We start from the raw sequence: 22,200 nt of genomic DNA, 5'->3' as shown, positions 1-22,200 counted from the left end.
AAAAGTTATTGTTGCATTATTGCAAGTTTGATTCAGATTTTAATTGATGATATCACAGTGTTAATTTCACTGAGCTGTTAGTAGAAATCATGTGGTTCTACATATTGAAAGCTGGCAGTGCATTGGTCAGGTTTTAAAAACACCTTGAAGTATAATTAACACCACAGTGCCATTAGTATACAACATTAAAAGTCACTGACTAAATGAGATCAGCAAGTCTCTTTTAAAGTCTCAACTTTTAAACAACCCAGCAGTATTAACAAACTGCTTCTTGGTTTCCTTGCCACAGCAACTGTCACATGATGTAGCAACTCTTAAAACAGTGCCCCTTGCTTTACTGCAATAGTGATTCTGAAAACTTGTACTGTCAATAAAACAACTAAAGTATTTCATTCATAATAAATGTAATGGGGGACATTTGAAGACTTCTGACAGTAATAAAGTCTAGCAAGTTAGTAGTAAGTGAAGCTGCTGATGCTGCTGAGTTGTTTATTGATCCTCTGCTGAGATTTTGAGAGATTTAACGCGTTAGTTAATTTCATCTAAGGCTGTGTCGAAGTCCAAAAAGGACGTCATAAAAACTTTCATTCTCCACCCTTAGGGGACTTCATTACTCACTCTCCTTTATTAGGTCTTTTCACACTCGTCTGAAAAAATATTTAATTGTAGGCCTCAAGGTTTGAACCAACTTTGCATTGAACAGTCCAGCATATATTTGATCTTGATAAATGCCTAATTTTATTGTATATGTGTGTAGAAACATCCCCAAAACAACAGATGGGCATGTAAGTAGTAAATTGCTCCTTCATGAAAGTCTCAGAAGACATTTCCTCTAAGAAACCTAAATGAAACTCACACCATTACTCACTATTGTATAATAGTGTGTACTTCACCAACAGCCATGCCAATAACACACACCTGGTAAACATCTGTTTGTTGCACATCTTGACACTTTTTCCTTTCGACAAGCTGCTCTTGAGAACTAAACAAAAGACTACATTGTCTAACTGTTGTGTGGGTGTCTGTACTTTCATTGTTGCCTGCATATGCAGTTGATGTGACGGGGCAATAGGAATAAAAAATCTTGAAATGAAGTGACCTGCTGCCAATTATGGTGACCCTTACTTGGAAGTTTAAATCAGCCAAGCACACACACAACAATAAAAGAGTTCTGATGCAAAAACCTCTAAGTGCCATCTCAAATTTCCATAGAATTTCTTTTTCTTTTTTTTTTCTCAACCCCCTTTGTTAATGTTGAGATATTTCACTTTAAAGAACAGGAAAAGGACTTATTCTTTGCCATAAAAGTGATATTACTGAACATACACACAGGAGCCTGATAAAAATGCTCATTTTAGAGAAAAATTTCTGATGGCATTTAGAGGTTTTTGCATCTAAACTCTTCAATAGTGAACACACACACACAGACAGTGATGGCTCTTTGAAAATACGTTTTTGGAGCGGGTTGATGAATCTGGCCCAACTGATGCCAGTGGAAGCTAGCTTACACCAAACTTCATTTAGATGGCATTTAGAGGTTTTTGCATCTAAACTCTTCAACCTTTAGCGAAGTGAACAAAGACATCAGCACCATTCAGCCTCTCTGGTCCACTCAACCTGCTGACATCACACTTTAATGCTAGTGACCAGATCTCAGTACTTCACTATGGACACAGAGCCACATCCCACACCCACCACAGACCTAGAGCCCATACCAAGATTAAAGTAGAGATTGCCATAATGACTATGTTTACATGGACATCAGTAATCAAATTATTTGCCTTAATCGGAATAAGGCAATAATATGATTAAGGTGTTTACATAAGTTGCTTTTGAATGTTCCTTTCATGATCCCGCTTTAAAAGTTATAGCACATAATTCGATTAATGTCATTGTGTCATCATCGTAATGTAATTTCGGGTGTTTTCGAGTGTCGAATTGAACTGCGGTTTGGCACTTTCACTTTCATTCAGGAACGTTTCATGCATGCCCCCCGTGACAAACAAGATATTGGATGCGAGTATGAACTGCTGGAAGTGTTGTTTTAATGGACATTTATTTTGCACGCCGTATGGAAAAAAACTCCACATTTCGCAATGTAGGCGTCTGTGGTCCTTCACTGACTCAGTAGCTGCAGAGAATGGTGTCAAACAGCCGTGTGTGTATAGAATATCATCTCCCAAAATGTGGTGAAAAGTCCTACATGAAGGTAATAGTTTGATTGCAGTGTTTACATGTCTGTACTGCATCTCAATAATGCGACTAAAATCGGCATACTCCACATGTCTTAATTTTTATTTCTGTTTAGTTCGATTATAACTTTAGTTGGATTGAATTAAACAAAAATTGCTGTTTACATGGTAGACTCTTAATCAGAGTGTTGTCTAAATTGTATTAAAATTGGATTATTGGTGTCCTTGTAAACGTACTCACTGTCTGTCCCAGTGCAAGAATGATCAAGACAGGAACCTTGAAGAGACTACCAGAACAAGCTAGTTTTCCCCTTTCTGCCCACCCCCCAGCTGCCTTCAAACTGGTCCCACTTAGTTTGTTGTCACTGTCCCATCTGGAAGACCTTGTGCCATGGTCATCCCATCTGTAGATTTAGTGCCTTAGAGCAGTGTTTTCCAACCCTGTTCCTGGAGGCACACCAACAGTACATATTTTGGATGTCTCCCTTTTCTGACCCATTAACTTCAGGTGTTGGAGTCTCTTCTGATGTTATGATAAGTTGATTCAGGTGTGTTTGATTAGGGAGAGGTTGAAAATGTGTACTGTTGGTGTGCCTTCAGGAACAGGGTTGGGAAACACTGCCTTAGAGTGTCCTCACACTAGGCACAGTTGCCTTGTACCAAGCTCAGGTGCAATTGCCCATCTACCCCCTTCCCTGACTGGATATACTTGCAGTTGAAGTCAGAATAATTAACCCCCCTGAATTATTAGCCCCCCTGTTTATTTTTTTCCCCAATTTCTGTTTAACAGAGAGAAGATTTTTTTCAACACATTTCTAAACTTAATAGTTTTAAAAACTCATTTCTAATAACTGATTTACTTTATCTTTGCCATGATGACAGTGAATAATATTTTACTAGATATTTTTAAGACACTGCTATACAGCTTAAAGTGACATTTAAAGGCTTAACTAGGTTAATTAGGTTAACTAGGCAGGTTTGGGTAATTAGGCAAGTTATTGTATAATGATGGTTTGTTCTGCAGACTATCGAAAAAAAATATATAGCTTAAAGGGGCTGATATTATTGACCTTAAAATTGTTTTTAAAAAATTAAAAACATCTTTTTTTCTAGCCGAAATAGAACAAATAAGACTTTCTCCAGAAGAAACAATTAATATCAGACATATTGTGAAACTTTCCTTGCTATGTTAAACATAATTTGGGAAATATTTAAAAAAAGAAAACAAATTTGATGATGAATGTAAGATAAAAATCTTTGACAGTCTGACTCCATTGCTAATTTTTAACAAGACATTTAGATTGTCTTATTTAGATTCATTGTTTTATTGTCAAGGTTTTTGTTGTTTATGTAAACCTTTATTTTAGTCCACTGCCTGTTGTTGGGTTTCAAATTGGTGACATATATCTCTTTATTGTTCTGTTATTTGCACTCTGTACTTTTTAAGCCCTCAGTTTCAGTTCTAGGTCTTGTGCTGACATTTATGGTTGTGTGGGGTGGAAAAATGGTCTGTTTATATATTCTGCATGGATGAGTTTTGATTGGTGCCCTCAGAAAGCATTGCAGCATGAAGTTTTTTTGTTTATTGTTAACGTTGTTGAGATTTAAATGCTGATGCTAGATTAATGTCCATGTCTTCTGCTGAGCAGATGTTAACAACAATTCTTGAGCATGTTCTCTTGTTTCTTCAAGTTTTTTGATTATACTAATACTGCTTTGACCAACAATGTCAAACAGTTTACCAATTAAGCGTAATCTGATTTAGTATATGAATATTACCTGGAAATCAGATCATTACATTATATAAACCAAGTCATTGCTGATAATGTGTGAATATGATTAAGATTATATATACTGATTTGTTTTCTGAACCATAACAAATGTGCTTTGCAAACAGTTACAGCAGCCAAAATATAATGATAATGTTATAAATCAAGAGTTGAGAGCCTAACTAAAACAAACACTGAATAACAAACAAAAAAAATCTTTTTCTAAGCCTTGTTCATTTTCTATTAACAGAAATAAAGTTAAGAAGGTTAGTAATAAGTGAAGTTGATGACGTTGTTTCTTAAGCTGTTTAAAGATGCTGTTATCAATTTTTTTTTTACTTATCAAAAGCATAAAATACCATAATATGTTTACAGATATTTAAGAAACATGCTAAATGAGCATACATGTTTATTTGACAATGTAACACGTGGATGACAGACAACGTTAGGATCCAAGTGCAGGTTTATTCGTTAGTCAGGCAATCAAGGGTCAACCAGGTGCAAACAGATGAATATAGGCAAATCCAGAATCGTAGTAACTATAACAGGCGAGAGGTCGGAAGGCAGGCAGTGAACATGGACAAACAGACAAACTTGGCTAGGGTCAAAACACGGAGAAACAAGACAAAGGGAAACGCGTTGTAATGTCACTATACAGTTTAACAAGACTCGGCAAAGGAAGTGATTGTGTGTGCTGTTTAAATAGTGTGTGTGATTAGTCCAGAAGCAGCATCAGCTGTGGGAGTCCAATCAGTGGAGACTTGGAGCAGGTGTGTGTGTGTGGCATGACTGAATTTGTAGTTCATAAGATGTAGTCCATGTGAATGTGAGTGTTTACCAGCGACCTCTGGTGGTTAGATCGCTGGTAATCATGACAGAGCCCCCCCTCTAAGGAGTGGCTTCCAGACACTCCTAATACTGATCAGGCGGGAGGTCGAGCAGAGGCGGAACAGGGGGAGGGATGGAGGGCCAGGACCATGCAGCGGAGGTGTACCTGGGGCATGGAGCTGCGGAGGGCCTGGAGCGTGGAGCTGCGGTGGGCCTGGGGCGTGGAGCTGCGGTGGGCCTGGGGCGTGGAGCTGCAGTATGTCTGGGGGCTTAGGTTCAGCAGGCATCGGCGGGTCATATGGACCTGATGGATCACACAGCTTTGGCAGCTCTGTGAAGTCCTGCGGCCTTGACAGCCATTCGTGGAACTCAGGTGACTGCTCTGGCCATTCGTGGGACTCAAGGGGATCTGGCGCCCGCCATTCAGGAAGCTCATGTGGTGGCAGCCATTCAGGAAGCTCAGGAGGCGGCGGCGGCCATTCAGGAAGCTCAGGCGGCGGCGGCGGCGGCGGCCATTCAGGAAGCTCAGGCGTCGGTGGCGGCCATTCAGAAAGCTCAGGCGGCGGTGGCGACCATTCAGGAAACTCAGGCGGCCATTCAGGAAGCTCAGGAGGCGGCGGCCATTCAGGAAGCTCAGGAGGCGGCGGCGGCCATTCAGGAAGCTTAGAAGGGGGCGGTGGCCATTCAGGAAGCTCAGGAGGCGGCGGCGGCCATTCAGGAAGCTCAGGAGGCGGCGGCGGCCATTCAGGAAGCTCAGGAGGCGGCGGCGGCCATTCAGGAAGCTCAGGCGGCGGCGGCGGCCATTCAGGAAGCTCAGGCGGCGGCGGCGGCCATTCAGGAAGCTCAGGCGGCGGCGGCGGCCATTCAGGAAGCTCAGGCGGCGGCGGCGGCCATTCAGGAAGCTCAGGCGGCGGCGGCGGCCATTCAGGAAGCTCAGGCGGCGGCGGCCATTCAGGAAGCTCGGGCGGCCATTCAGGAAGCTCGGGCGGCCATTCAGGAAGCTCGGGCGGCCATTCAGGAAGCTCGGGCGGCCATTCAGGAAGCTCGGGCGGCCATTCAGGAAGCTCGGGCGGCCATTCAGGAAGCTCGGGCGGCCATTCAGGAAGCTCGGGCGGCCATTCAGGAAGCTCGGGCGGCCATTCAGGAAGCTCGGGCGGCCATTCAGGAAGCTCGGGCGGCCATTCAGGAAGCTCGGGCGGCCATTCAGGAAGCTCGGGCGGCGGTGGTGGTGGCCATTCAGGAAACTCAGGCGTCGGCCATTCAGGAAGCTCAGGCGGTGGCGGCGGCGGCCATTCAGGAAGCTCAGGCGGCGGCGGCGGCCATTCAGGAAGCTCAGGCGGCGGCGGCGGCCATTCAGGAAGCTCAGGCGGCGGCGGCGGCCATTCAGGAAGCTCAGGCGGCGGCGGCGGCGGCGGCCATTCAGGAAGCTCAGGCGGCGGCCATTCAGGAAGCTCAGGCGGCGGCCATTCAGGAAGCTCAGGCGGCGGCCATTCAGGAAGCTCAGGCGGCGGCCATTCAGGAAGCTCAGGCGGCGGCGGCCATTCAGGAAGCTCAGGCGGCGGCGGCCATTCAGGAAGCTCAGGCGGCGGCAGTGGCTCTGGCAGCTGTGGTGGTGACTGAGGATCTGGCAGCTCTGGAAATGACTGAGGATCTGGCAGCTTTGGAGGATCTGGCAGCTCTGGAGGATCTGGCAGCTCTGGAGGATCTGGCAGCTCTGGAGGATCTGGCAGCTCTGGAGGATCTGGCAGCTCTGGTGGCGGCAGCAGCTCTGGCAACTCAGGTGGTGGTGGCCATTCTGGTGGCTCAGGTGATGGTGTTTCAGGAACTGGAACAGGAACTATGGCAGGAACAGACTTGGAACAAGAAACCATCTTCTGAGCAAGTGACAGACTGGTGCTTACCATATTGTGAGCTGGAGAACTGAACGCGGCCATCTTGTGAGCTGGAGGACTGGAGGCAGCCATCTTGTGAGCTGGAGACAGGAGTATGGGTGATGCAAGCATATTGGTGCTAATGTGTTGGGCAGCAAGCCCCGTCGCCAGCGGGTCTTGCTCTCTATTGCCCCCCCCCAAAAAAAATTTAGGGGTCTCTTCCACCTCGCCTACGGTGAAGGGAGAACCAATAGCTTGTAAAGCCACATCCAGGGCTTGTTGGAAAGATCCCCGAGGACCATAACGGATGAGGGTGGATTTTAGTGGTTCATTTAGTCCACGATAAAAGAAATCAATAAGTATACAGTCCAGGAGTGTGGTGTCATTGGCTATGTCCAGAAAAGAATTAATATGGTCCTCGAGAGAATTCGTACCTTGTCTTAATCTGACTAGACGTCCTGCTGAATCCATAATAGGCCGAGTCTTCTGTAACACGGGGAGTGACAGAGACAACTGAGGTTCCAAGTGCAGGTTTATTCGTTAGTCAGGCAATCAAGGGTCAACCAGGTGCAAACAGATGAATATAGGCAAATCCAGAATCGTAGTAACTATAACAGGCGAGAGGTCGGAAGGCAGGCAGTGAACATGGACAAACAGACAAACTTGGCTAGGGTCAAAACACGGAGAAACAAGACAAAGGGAAACGCGTTGTAATGTCACTATACAGTTTAACAAGACTCGGCAAAGGAAGTGATTGTGTGTGCTGTTTAAATAGTGTGTGTGATTAGTCCAGAAGCAGCATCAGCTGTGGGAGTCCAATCAGTGGAGACTTGGAGCAGGTGTGTGTGTGTGGCATGACTGAATTTGTAGTTCATAAGATGTAGTCCATGTGAATGTGAGTGTTTACCAGCGACCTCTGGTGGTTAGATCGCTGGTAATCATGACAGACAAACAATGCTAAAGCCAGTTATTCTCCTTTTTTGAATATGTGAGTTCTGTCACAATGTCTGCGTTTTTGGTCTCTGTAACCCGCCCACTGCCAGTTTACCCCAACCCAGGCTCATTCTGATTATGTACCCCTATATACATTTATGGAAAGAGCCATATGGGGTTTGGAGAGAAACTGCACAGAAGGACTTACTTCAAATATTGATGATAATAACAAAAATAAAGTAACAAGAGCTTAAAGTGCTTAAAACTGGTAAACTGAGACTGAGATAGACTCTCTTCAATGATTATGCTTTGCACCATTTATTTAAAATTACCATGTCAAATAAAGTGTTTTCTTCTAAACAATAACAAGTGCTTTAAGTGCTTAAATAACAAGTGCTCAAAGTGCTAAAGAACTGAACTGCTAAACTGAAGATTAGAAGTGAAATCAAGGCCATTATCACATTTTTTCTGGGTTGTAAGCAAAGTCCTGCAAACTCTTTCTTTTTAAGACATTTGGACTAGAAGATGGAGCTGGTACAGTGGAGGAGGCTGAGGGTCTGCTGTTTGTCCAATCATGTTTTTTCTTCCATCAAATAAAAATATCAGGCTGCCTCAAATCGATCGCTCCATAGGAAATATGCATTTAATTGATGCTCTGCTGTTATTATTATTTCACAAAACCTCTGTCAACATTTTTAATAAAAGTCATTTGATTAAAGATTATGTCTTATTATTATGACTTCCTCCGACTCACAATTGTATAACAATTTTGTTGTTTAAATCTGATATTACATTAATTTGCATACATGTTTTATAAGCTGTAAAATTAAAGCCTCAGTTTGGTGTGGAGTTATCATTATACAAAAATTAAGAAAAGCTCGCTGTAGTCGCCTTGATGACACAAACCCTGCTGTCACCTCAACAGAAACCCTGCAGTACTTTCATTTGATTGAAGAATGAAAAAGACGTGACTGACTTAACGCGCTTTTTTCCCTCGACCACACAGCGCGCAATGGCAAAATGTGAGGCGCTCAGAATGCATAAGCAGTGTGTAAAACACTGGCGGCCGTTAGAAAACCATTCAACAGATGCCCCTCTCAATGGAAAAAGCGTGTTCGCTGTGATCGGTCCCTTATGCAGCCAAACTTTAAAAATATATAAAATAATATTTTCGTTTAACTGATACCATTAATCGGTTACAAACGCACCTTTTCAGTTAATGGTTAATTGATTATTTTGATAATATTATTATTATCCCTAATTATTATCCCTAATTAAACCGCACGAGCAGCCTCTAAAATATATATATATATTTTTTCCTCAAGGCCGCGCAACGAAGATCCGGCACGGTGGCAGAATACTTTAAGCCCTGCGTCCCAAGAGCTACATTATTTGGCAGTTTTTGCTTTAGTGAATCCATCAGAGGGCGCTGTGTATGCTTTTTCAGATCTCAAATTTCTCTTTCGAGTGCCATTTATGCCTGCTCTTCTTGTGTAAATCCACCAGAGGCTGCTGTCCACTGACTGATTTACTGACTAACCAACTGACTGACAACTGACCTTGTTGTGGTGCTCAAGTCCACCAACGTACGTGTCGAGCTACTGGACAAAGCAGTAACAGCGGAAAAGCCTTATGAAGGTAAGTGGTCAGCTGGTAAGCAAGAAAATAGAAAAGGAACGGCGTCACACCGCCCCATAGCATTCGTTTTAAAGATGAAATGCAGCCATACGTAGCTCTGGCTACATTATTTACGATCTACAAATATGCATATAGGGCTATGTTTTCAGAATGAGCTTATGTTGGTTTACCCAGTTACATTTCAGCAGTCCGGTATTTAACTTCAGTCATGAAGGCTGCCTTAACGTATGTGGCCACATCTGAAATGCAACCTCCGTAGGACAGCAGCAGCTTCTAAACTGAGGCTCAGATTCTGAGTCTAAGAAATCCACATTAAGTGGTTTTTAATTAGCAATTAAAGTAAATATTACAAATGTAAACATTAGCTGAGCAGCTTACATTGTAAATCCATGTCCCAACAAAACAAAACAAAACAAAACAAAACAAAACAAAACAAAACAAAACAAAACAAAACAAAACAAAACAAAACAAAACAAAACAAAACAAAACAAAACAAAGATTCCATTCAAGTCAATTTGTCCAGCTCAACCAGACGCAACACGAAATAAACTTTTAAATTTCAGAGCCATTCAAAAGCTATTCAGAAGTAGAGTGCACTGCACTCCAATAAAATGGTAAGGTTGAGAGTCTAATTAATACATATTAAACCTCTTAAACATTAATGAAAGTAGGCTACATGCTGAGTGACATTTGTTTTTTTGTGGAGTCCGTTCTAATGTTCGTTTTCTAATAGATATTTATTTTATTTTCAAGATCTGAGGAAAACTATCTGATTTCAGAATGGCAATAAATTATATCACATAAAATTATATTCAAACTCACATTGGTAGCATTTAACACTGAATAATGCAATCATCAGTACCTGAGGTGATCATTGTCAGGAGTTTATTCTGTTGTTCTGCCATGAGAGACAGAAATGGTTTCTAAAACAGACATTTCAGGTGATGGTTTGGATAAAAACTTGATTTAACATGCATTATTTTTATTGTGTGCCATCACATGTTGTTCAGGCATGGCTCCTGCTGGTGTCATCAGAGTCGTTGGAGGAGGGGATGGGTAAATTAGATGGGGTTTTGAATTTGAACTGCAATACAGGTTTAACAACTGAGTTTCAATCTTACATATCGTACCCTTAATGATCCTCTGCTGAGACTTTGAAAGATTTAATGTATTTTTTTTTATTTCAGTTTCATCTTAGGCTGTGACTGGAGTCAGTTGTAGTTTTGTGTTTCTCTTCAGGAATTTTGCTTAGTTGACAGCTGTCATAAATTTAATGCATTGTATTTTGTACTATAATCTTCTATGTGAAGCTGCTTTGACACAATCTACATTGTAAAAGCGCTATATAAATAAAGGTGAATTGAATTGAATAATTTAAATGAAAACACAGCCAGGAATTATTATCAACCTCTGCATAAACAACATTAACCTCTGCTGTTCTTTCACTTCAAGAAAATTACAGTGGTAGCTGCAGTTTATACTAAGTACACACTTTTACTTGGCAGTCTAAATGAGTTTGCAAAGTACATGCAAATGTTGATGGATTGCTAATGAATAGCTCTGTGGGCATTACAACAGTTCTGATTGACCAGTTTTTCACACTCTGTATAACTCGCATGTACTTCACAGGAGAACAAGGAAACAATAGTGTTTAAGGCTCACAGTATGGTTATTTATATTTACTGAAGTGAGTGGTTCAACGCAAACTTTTGCTGTTTATGTTATTCCATTTGTTATTTATTAATATGTTTTTAGTATTATTTAAGTACACTAAAAGTGCACATTCATTCCAAGTAAACACACATCTTTTTCACAGTGGATCAATTCAACAGTGGCAAAAGATGAAGAGGAAGATAATAATCTTTTAAGGCAGAATTCAGTCCTTCCTGTGGTGCAAACCCTGTACAGATGAAATCTACAGAGAATTTTAGTAAGGTGATAGTAGCTTCAAGCTGTGGGACTTGTTTTCATCAGCAGCTTTTTGCTTGACTGATATTTAAGTCTGAGTTGCCAGGGCCAATTGCATCTGGTACACATTCAGCCAAGACAGCTCAATTAATTGCTAAAAACATTATTCATTCACTAATCAATCAGTCACAGTGAAAGGGATTTTTTGATGGTAGACTTGACTATAATACACTTGCAAAGACTATTATTAAAGCATTAGTAGACCATAACATTTTATTTGAATGGTGTTTTTGATATTTGTATAAATTGGTGGACTGTATCAACATTTAAGCTGTTCCCCTTCAGATCGGAAACTTTAACATAGTGTCCTTGATACACTGGGGAATCGCCAGATGACCAATCACAATGAAGAGTAAGAAAACAGGCCAATAAATGCCTATGAATTGGCAAAGCGCAGCTATTAACAGGTGCGACTGATTATAATCAGCTGAGTATATAGCCAGCACCTGTGCGGGTGATGATACAGACAGCAGCAGTTGAGCTGGGGTATTCTCTATCCTTGGGCATTTCACTGGGTATCTCTCGGCCTGCAGACCCTCCACTCCTCCACAGCATGCCTTTTCCAAGCTTAGAGTGTTTGTGGTGGCTGGTCCTCTGGGATGGCCGTGCTTCTGAGATCAAATTACTATGGTGGCATCGGAGGGTGGGCTGTCATGTTCAGTTGATCTGAAGTTGTTGGCTGTACCTTCCTGGGCCGCTTAAGCAGTTTGCCCGGAGGTGGCATCACCTACGGTCCAGCTGCCAGACTAACTAGAGAGGTGCAACGTGGGGGCTAATAGGAGAAGTAAAATCCTCCCAACCTCGATTCCCTTCTTTCTGGGGTTACAAAGTGAGCTTACAGAGGTATGGAAAGTGCTTTTCTCCCACCAATCTTTGTGCACTTCTACCCTCAGCTTCCTTGATGGCAAGACGGCCAGCGGCTATGAGACTATTCCCCAGGAGGTGGGCACCACCACCTGGAGAGGTATGCTGGAGATGTGTGTCAGCTTTTGCTGTAAAGACATTAAACCTTTTAATATCGTAAATGGGGAGGGGTTTGAAGAGTAGGCGCAAGAACTAATGAATGTTGGGGCTGCGTATGGAAGGGTTCCCATTAACTCTGTTATTCCCCGCCATGTGACAATTGCGAAGAAGTGCACTGACATGGCAAAAGAAAAGAGGGAAGCTTTAGTACAGACACTTAAGACTTTGTTGAAGGATGGCACTGTCGCCGTGACCACAGACATGTGCACAGAGGATTAACGAAAAATTTGTTATTTGACAATCACATGCCATTTTATAGGCGAGAATATGGAACTGGTGAATAAAACCCTGATAACTACAATGTTCTCTTGGGAAGAGGCAAAGACGGGAGAAACTATCAGACGGGAAATATTAAAACTACTGGTGACAAAGTTTGGCTTTGACGCTTCCTCTCAGCAAAATTGTATGGATGACAGATGAGGGGGCAAATATTAAATTAGCTTTGCGGCCATACCAGCGAATGGATTGCATTGATTATGTCATTAATACTGTCCTGCACCATGGACTTGACATCGCACAGTTAACCAAAGCCAAAGGTGCTCCGGACATAAGAGATACTGTAGCGTATGTCATGTGTCTTCAGATCTTATGCCAGTTTCACCTAGGAACTAATTAAGGCGTAGCTGATTGCAGGGGGAACTATAAAAATGATGCACCACTGTGAGTAGACAGACAAATGCATTCACTTTCTAGCATTCAACAAGCTAAGCGATGCTTATGCTTTTCTGGAGTTTCTCCCTTCTGTAACCAGCCAATGAGGTATGTTTCTTTTGTATGATTTGTTGATTTTGTTTGATTTAAAGTGTAATGTTGTTGTTGTTGTTGTTGTTGGTTTGTTTAGTGTGTGTATTTAACTTTGTTTATGAGCTATGCGATATATGAAGTTAAATTGTATTAGTTAAGATTATGTGATCATTATATTATTTGTGACCTTAATGTGATGATTTGGATTAATTTGATATGGAAATGCACTGTTGTAATTTATTTGTTGTATGTTTTTAGTTTTTACGTCTGGTAAATGTCTGATGTCTTCTGATCTGCCCTCTATGTTGAGAACTGAAGAATTGATATGAAAATAAACCCGTCAGTAGAAAAACGACTCTTGCTCGTTTGTTGCTGGAGGGGAGCTACAGATACAATTTCTGCTTCTAAATCATTAGTCAGGTATGTTAAACAGTCAGCGTTGGCTGCGCAAGTTTCAACAATATTCCTGCAAATGGGAGACACTCGGTTCAGTAAAGTATACCTCACACTGACTTCTATACAGGCCATTTAGTATGAGCTCCATGAAAAGCTGGAGGCACGAGGGGAGAGTGCACACACTAAAAAAAATAGCACCAGACACACTGGGGTTTTTGATAAACTTTCTGAAGCCATCCTATGAAGCCCAACGGGAACTTGAGGGAGACAAGTATGCCACACTTAATCGTGTGTGTCTCTGGTGTGAGACACTGTCAGCCCAGTGCCCTGGACTTCCTTCAGCAAGCTGTTGTGCGTAAACGGCATGAAAGTGATAATACATGACCTCCACAAGTTTGCAACATTCCTCTGGCCAAAATTTTATCAACTGAGAATGTTGTAACACTCAGAAAGGAATGCCATACATGCTCATGCCCGCACTCTTCTGCAAGCCATAGCTGCAGGTGCACTTGATATGAGATTGGAGACCCAGAGCTCTCCAAAGTCGAACCAACTCCCTCCTCCGGCAAAAAGAGCAACTTTTGCGGAGTGGGAAACTGTACAAACTGACAGGGAAGATGACGAGGCCACTCGCTATATTGAAACCTCTGTCATGAAAAATTAAATGGACGTTCTTGGAAGGTGGAAGATGAACAAAGAACCGTACCCAAAACTTGCAAAAATAGCCAGATCAGTACTATGCATCCCAGTCAGCAGCAGCAGCAGTGAAAGGGGGTTCAGTGCTGCTGGACGCATGATCAGTGAGCGCAGGACTGCACTAAAGCCGTCTACAGTGGATTCAATAATGTTTCTCCACAAAAACATGTAGCCTAATCTTGGTGAGTAAAGGATTTTCAAATTATAACTAGATGGCAATTCTGCCCTGCACCATGATACCAGCCCTACAGCTGGCCAGGCTGCGTGAGGGCAGTTTTTCCCCAGGCTTGATGCATGAGCTCTGCACGGTAGCTCTTACGACCCCTGAGTTGGCCTTCCATGCACTGGAGAAGACGATGGCTGCACAGTGGTCCAGGAATGCCACTCTGGGCTTACCCTGGTAGATATGTGCCACACCAACAAAGCTCGCTTTGTTGGCACACCCATTTCCCAGGCAGGCCTTTTTGGTGATACTGTCAGGGACTTTACCCAGGAGTCCTTGGCAAAGACAGAACAGCTGAGCATGATGGGGTTAGTCATCTTCTTGTCTGCTCAGAAGACTGCTACCCTGCTGGGCCCATCCGTGCTTCCTGCTCCTGACTGAGAGCGTCCTTCCTATGGCTCCAAGATTGGCTCCTCAGCCACAGCTTATTCCACTGGCTCGTGGGCAGGTCAAGATCCTCATAGGAAGTCGATGCCAGCACCCCAGAGAACTGCTAATTCTGGTAAACCTGAGGCATGCCATTCAGACAAGAAGAGAACAGTTCCTTCTCTGGTGGATGGCTGGGGATCCTACCCGCAAATGAACTATAGCTGCGGGTAGGATGAGTGGTTTTCTCCTCTCTCCATGTGTGAAGTCCAAGCGCTACCAGCATGAAACATGCTGCTTTCCAGCTTGCAACCTCAGTGCATTTCACCACAGGAAGAAGGTAGGAGCTAATTTCTCACGTTCAGCTCTTCCTTGTGATGCCGGGCTTCCCGGGCTGAGCACTTCCTATCCTGAGCTGTCCCACTGCCCATAGTGGCTCGTCCAAATGGTCAGACTCCGTTATGCAACTCAATTAGACATACAGCCTCCTGAGTTATGGCCATGTATTACATGATGGTCAACGCCACAGCCGCTCCTGTCTCACATGAGGAGATTGTAGTCCTCCTGGAGAAGGATGCAATCGAACTGGTCTCTCCAGCCAAGATGGAGAACAGGTTTTACAGCCCATACTTCATTGTACCCAAGAGTGGTGGGTTATAGCCAATCCTTTTTGAACATTTAGAACTATTATCTGCACAAGATGCAGTTCAAATTGCTCATGCTGAAGCACATCCCCCGATGCATCCATCCTTGGGATTGGTTGTAGCTGTAGATATGCTCTTTTTCATTTCTTGTTTATTTCTTCAGTATGCATTCGGAGGCTGAACTTGACAGTTCAAGGTCCTCCCCTTCGAGCTGTCCCGTTCTTCGTGGGGCTTGACGAAGCTTGCAGAAGGTGCCCTACTTCCTCTTCACCTCGCGGGCATCTGCATTTTTTATATAATTTTGATGATTGGCTTTTTACTAAAGTTTTCAGGTCTGTTGAATATGCACAGGGACCAAATGCTTTGCCACGTCATCCTGTTGGGGCTTTGAGACAACTGGGAAAAGAGCAAGTTCTCCTCTGGGCAGAGCTTCTCTTATCACAGGATGGTGCTGGACTTGATCTGCATGATAGTGCATCTTACCAAAGAGTACCCCAGGTTGGTACTGTCCTGTCTGATGTAGTTTGGCAAGAAAACAGTGGTCTGACAGAAGTGTTTTTCAGAAGCTCCTGGTGCATATGACATCTGTATCTACTATTACGCTGCTCAGATTGTTCATATGAGACCACTTCAGTGCTGGCTTCACGATCGGGTCCCCAGATGTGCAAGGTGCATGGTGCAGGTGCATGTGCAAGGTGCATGTGCACCAGGTGACAATCACTCCGCTGTGTCGATGCACCTTCAGTACCTGGATAAACATTGCCATTTATGGGTTGAGTGTCCTTAGAACAAGTGTCCAGGCAGTCTGTCACACAGATGCTTCTAGTATGGTTTGTGTAATGAGCATATAGTTGCATTTTCCTAAACCAGACCCCAGTTACGTTGGCATTTCAATTGCATGGAACTGTTGGCATTGTTTCTCAATCCTCGCCAGTTCCCACTAGTACTGGAATGGAAACACGTGCTGATTAGCACAGACAGCATGGCTGCAGTAGCATATATAAACTATATGTATATATGTATATGTATATACTATTTGTATGCACTCCCTCTGTCTGCCTCGTTCTAGATCCTGGTTGGCCCGCTCGGACTGCCCGTTGGTCTAGGGATGGAATCTTGATGATAGACTCGTAAAATCCCTGATCTGTCTATCTTGTGATCCGTCAAGACCAGGAAAGGTTGGGCTGCCCCTACTAGCCAGTGACGCCACTCCCCCAGAGCCATCCTGACTGCCAACAATTCTCAGTTACCTATGTCGTAATTCTGCTCTGAGGGGCTTAAGCGGTGGGAAAAGAAGGCACAAGGATGCACTTTCCCGTCCAGGCAAGACCACTGAGATAGATCTGCGCCTACCCCGACAACAGAGGTGTCCATCTCAAAAATAAATTGTTGTTCAGGATTTGGAATAGACAAAACACGAGCAGAGACAAAACGGGACTTCAATTTATCAAAGGCCTCCTGTGCATCACTATTCCATTTGAACCATACCTAGGGAGAGGTGAGTGCTGTTAAAGGTTCAGCAATCTGACCAAAGTTCCTGATGAATCGCCGGTAAAGGTTTGCAAACCCCAAGAACCGATGCAGAGCTTTACGAGAGTTGGGTGTCAGCCACTCAGAAACAGCCCCTATCTTACAGGGATCTGCCTGGACCTCTCCTGCTGAAATAATGAACCCCAGAGACGGAATCGACTGGGCATGGAAAATGCACTTCTCCACCTTGACATAAAGTTGGTTCTCCAGCAACCATTATAGCACCTGGCATACATGTTGAATATGTATCTGCAAGGATGGGGAAAAGACAGCCTGTTTCTTAGTCAGACCGAATGGTAAGACCCTGTTCTCAAAGTGTCCCGTAGGGGTGTTGAAGGCTGTCTTCCACTCATCCCCCTCATGTATGCAGACAGGGTGGTAGGCATTTCTGTGATCAAGTTTGGTAAAAACCTTGGCTCTCTGCAACAGCTCAAAGGCAGACAACATGAGAGGTAAGGGGTACCTGTTTTTAATGGTAATGTCATTGAGCCCTCGATAATCAATGCATGGATGCATGGATGCTTCTTGACAAAGAAGAACCCAGCACCTGCAGGAGACGAGGAGGGTTGGATGAGACCGGCTTTAAGGGATTCTTTAATATACCTGTCCATAGCCTTTCTCTCTAGACCAGAAAGGGGAAACAAGTGTCCCTTAGGCGAAGAAGTGCCTGGGAGGAGCATGATGGCACAATCGCATGGTCGGTCAGGAGGCAAGGAAGCAGGACTTGTTAAACACCTGGCGCAGGCCGCGGTACTCCATTGGAACCCCAGTCAGATCAGCCACCTCTGCCTGACAGGAAGGCAGCTAGGGAATCGCCCATAAAATTTCCTTCAGCCCTTGAAACATGAATTAGAGAAATCACCAAATTGAATAGAAACAGGAAGGGTAGTGTGAGAGGAGAAATGTAAAAAAGGGGTAGTGCTCACCAGTATCCCCCTCTTCACTGGTGAGCCTTGGCGTTTTAATGGACAGGCTACAGCAAAGTATCCAGACTTTCCACAGTAAAGACACAGTCCCTGGACGAAGCGTTGTTGTCTCTGCAGTGAGGTGCGGCAAAGATGCCCTACTTTCATGGACTCTGGATCCGTGGGGGTAAAATCAGACGCTTCGGCAGCCAAGACTGGAAGGGCATCTTCCACTCTCCATGCCAAGCGAACTGCCAGACGCTGACGGCAGCAATGAAGAAATCCCTCAATTATACCTGTCAACATTGGGATGTGAAAATAAGGGATACCCCCCCCCCCCCCAAAAAAAAAAAAAACACTAAATACGTTCATCTGGAGCTGTTTCATTGTAAATAAACTGCTGAAACGGTCAGTAATACGTTTTTTTAATTATTTACAAGGGATTTAATAATTAGTATACGTTAGAAAAAGCTGCAAATGAATTAGCAATTAACCGCCATTATTATTATTATTATCATTATTATTATGATGATGACGTGTATATGTCTGTTCAAACACGCAGCCAAAAAAAAAAAACAGTGTCTACTTGAGCTTCGCATCAAATCGCGTGTGTACAGAATCTGCTTGGGAAACAGTGATAGTGATTTATTTATCACTATGGAGCGCATCAGCTGAGAGTCATACATCGTTACATGAACTGACTGTTTTGAGGATTGCATAGGGGCAACGGCACCTGTAATGAAAAGGAAATGAATCGCATCGTTGTTATGTTTATTTCAAAGTGTTTTCATGCCTAAATGAAATGAAAGCACAGAACAGATTCACATTTAAGAGCAAGGGGCGACCCCTGGTGGTACAGCGGTATGGGTTGCATATAGGTAGGGTCGGCTCTTCATAGAAAGATAAGAAATATGGGATAAATATGGGAAAATACCTTTACGGGATGACAGGGGGATAGAACTGTAAAATACTGGAGAATCCCAGAAAAAACGGGAGGGTTGACAGGTATGCCCTCAACTCGTAGGGTCATGTGTATTAGGTCATCGAGATCCTGGGGAAGATCCTGGGTGGCCAACTCGTCCTGTGTGTTATTCTGTAATTCAGCACGGAACATAGACCTGCCTGCGCCCTCGTTCGAGTCAGAGGATGCCGCCAGGGTCTTGAAGGAGATAGCATATTCGGTAACTGAGTGTCCTGCCTGGCGTAGACGTGCCAGCTGGTCCGCTGTTTCCTGGCCCCGGACCAATCGGTCAAACAGTCTCACCAGCTCTTGCCGAAAATCTTCAAACAAAGCGCAACAAGGGGCTTGTGATGAGGATGAGGAGGACCCCCCTGGGTTGCCTCATACTGTAAATCTTGGACGAGTGCGGTCAGCTCCGTCACTTGATTGACCAGAAATTCCCCTTCCCTGGTGGTGTTGGTTAGTCTGACCTCATTCTGGCCTAAAAGTGCGCCCTGCTGGGTGACTGAGGTTCTGACTGTGCCCGAGCCTGCTGCGTCCATAATTTGGTCAGATCATAAGGTATGGGACTGGAAGGACACAAGTGCAGGTTCAAATTAAAGACAGTTTATTGTATTTTTTTTTTATATCCAAAATGTACAACAAAAAGTCTTTAGGGACAGGCAGGACAAGACTGGATGTGACAGAGCGACTTGACGAGACAAGACAGACAACCCAGACAACCCAGAAGAACGCTTGCCGGACTGATGAACAACAATCTGACACAGGATAACACACAAGAGGGAAATAAATAGGGAAGGCGTGTAACCAAATCCAGGTGAGACGAATCAAATCATGATAATGGTAAAATGAGGTCACAAGGGGGAGGGAGGAATGCTATAATGAACACATGGTGACAGACCAAAACAAAAACAAATGTCCACGCATGCTCATGACATGAAAACATAAACAAGGTCGACGTGATCAAACCTGGGGTGTGGCATTGTCATGGTATAGGGTTGTGTCAGTGTCCTTGGCAAAGGTAACTTTACATAGAGAAAACTACATAGAAATATTGGAGCACAATATGCTGCCCTAAAGACATCTTTTTTCAGAGACAATGCAAAACCACATTCTGCACACATTACAAAGTCCAGGCTGCGGAGGAAGAGTATACAGGTACCTGATTGGCCTGTCTACAGTCCTGACCTGTGTCCAATGGAGAATGTGTGGCACATTTTAAAGCACAAAATGTACTAAAGAAGGCCCAGTACTGTTGTCCACCTTAAAACTTATTTGCAGGAAGAATGGGATGAAATTACAACTGAAACTCTTCAGCACTTGAGTCCCTAAAAGTCTTTTAGGGGTTTACAAAGTGGTAACATTACAAAGTGGTAAATCCTTTACTGTTCCAACTTTTTTTTAAATGTGCTACAAGAACCAACATTGGAATATGTGTTTATTTTGAAAAGCAAATAAAATAAAACGAAATAATGAGGAACACGTTTAATGTTTGTTGTATTGTATGCGATGAAATACAAGACCAAGTAAACTTAGAAATCACTACTTAAATTTTATTTGCATTTTCCATACAGTCTCAACTTTTTCTAATTTGAGGTTGTAGTTACAGCCCAGCTTTAACACTTATCTGTAGGTATCAAACAAGCCTGAAGGTTCAGGTGTGTTTAATTAAAGCTAAACTCTGCAGGGCTGCAGCCTTCCCGGAAATTCGACACCCCAGTTCTAGAGGTAATTTCTTAGGTAATAAATGAGCATATAAAATAGTTTTTTAACTTGGCAAACTCACATACCAACAATATGGATATCAATGAACAATTTACTTATTGAATAAAATAAATCTATGCCACTTTAAAATAGAATACATTTGCCTCATCTATCTATGTCTATATGGAAAACATTTCTGCCATGATCAGTTTGCCTGCTAGCTCACTGCAACAGTTGTAGTGAAGATTAGAATTGTTGAGCATTCGTGTTTGAATCCGTTGAAGCACAGTTTCACAGAAGATTTGGTAAAAGTAGGTAAAATTATGTGGTAACTGCACTTTTCTCTTTTTGTTTTATATTGCGCTGCTCAAGATGTCCAGCCATGTCTTACTGTATCAGTTACATTTCATCAACACATTAAATAAAGCTATGTTTCAAGATATTTTAGCTGACCTTGAAGAACTTATTATTAAAATTTGGCTTTAATTTATAAAAAAAAAACCTTTATATCATGAGTATGTTTTCCCATTTTATCTTATGTTAATAGTACAACCCAATTTCTATAATAACCAAGAGTGCTGTAAACACTCAGTGTTAGACATACACACCATCACAAATCAAAAGCAGATTGAAGTGAAGCTCATTGTGCTGGCTGGAGGTCTTTCTTTGTAATGCACAGAAAATCTTGCCAACTCTTTGAAATGACTCAGAAAAAGGTTTGTCATTACCTGTCATCAAAATATATCAAGAAAGGCACCACAACGTACAGCTTTTTGCATATAAAAGTGATCAAATCCATGTGATATGCATGGTCATTGCTCGTTTCACCAAATGAAAACGCATATTGTGTACATGAAATGTTCTGGACACAAAGAGAAATTCTCACATGACGTTTATGTCTACGTTTATAGGAGGAATGGCATACCTTTCTCTCTAGGAGGCAGTAGGCAGTGAGAAGAACAAGAAATCCTCCACAGATGGTGACCACAATGAAGCCCAGCCTGTAGAAATCAGCGCCGGAGGACCCCTGAGGATCTTGCCCGAATAATCCTACCGCAGCCTCTTTCAAAGGACAAACATGTGGCTTTAATCATTGCTTGAGGCATGTGTGTGTGAGTGTGTGTGTGCATGTGCGTGTTTCTTTGAAAATCATCCAAATCTTGCCTACATCCCTACTAGTGTACCTTTTTCTTTTTTTTTTGCCGTATTTGTTTGTGTGTGAGTGTGTGTGTGTGTGTGTGTGTGTGTGTGTGTGTGCGTGTGTGTGTGTGTGTGTGTGTGTGTGTGTGTGTGTGAGTGTGTGTGTGTGTGTGTGTGGTTTCACCTGTGCTAGTGGTTAGTTGAGTTACAGTCGGGGGGTCACTGCTGCTGTACTCTTGCTCGCAGGTCCAGTTAACAGGGGTGTTGATGGACGTTATGAGGTGTAAGTAAAGAGACAGAACCTCCTCGACTCTTTGAAGTGCCTGGACAGGAGACTCTTTGTATTGCGTCTCGAACGCTACAGGGTCTTCCTGCCAAGAGCAAGATTAAAAACAAAAAGTAAAAATACTGAGACATTGGATTCAACTCTGTGCAACATTTTTTAGGCTCACTCAAAACTGTCACCATCTACTCAACCTCAATTCTAAAACAACCATTTTCATTTCTTTCTTTCTTTCTTTCTTTCTTTCTTTCTTTCTTTCTTTCTTTCTTTCTTTCTTTCTTTCTTTCTTTCCTGTAAAAAATGCTGGGTTTCACACAATGGTTTTGTGTTGGGACAAGATGAGGATATTAAGTTAACTTAATAGCTTTCACAAATTTAAGTACATC

General features: G+C 43.0%; 1 protein-coding gene across 2 annotated transcripts in view; it reads right to left on the bottom strand.

Moving 5' to 3' along the window:
• Positions 1-22,200, bottom strand: part of csf1b (colony stimulating factor 1b (macrophage)) — a 40,473-nt gene that overhangs the window by 5,616 nt on the left and 12,657 nt on the right. For both annotated transcript variants that reach the window (XM_056463141.1, XM_056463140.1), the window contains exons 5-6: positions 21,716-21,902; positions 21,317-21,453 (exon numbers count right to left, since the gene is read on the bottom strand). In XM_056463141.1, the coding sequence (XP_056319116.1) occupies positions 21,317-21,453; positions 21,716-21,902 (324 nt within the window). The remainder of the gene's footprint in view (positions 1-21,316; positions 21,454-21,715; positions 21,903-22,200) is intronic.

The sequence above is a fragment of the Danio aesculapii genome, chromosome 8 (genome assembly GCF_903798145.1).
Source record: "Danio aesculapii chromosome 8, fDanAes4.1, whole genome shotgun sequence".
NCBI classification, from domain to species: Eukaryota; Metazoa; Chordata; class Actinopteri; order Cypriniformes; family Danionidae; genus Danio; species Danio aesculapii.
The sequence above is the reverse complement of the archived record's forward strand: the minus strand, read 5'-3'. Positions and strand labels throughout refer to the sequence as shown.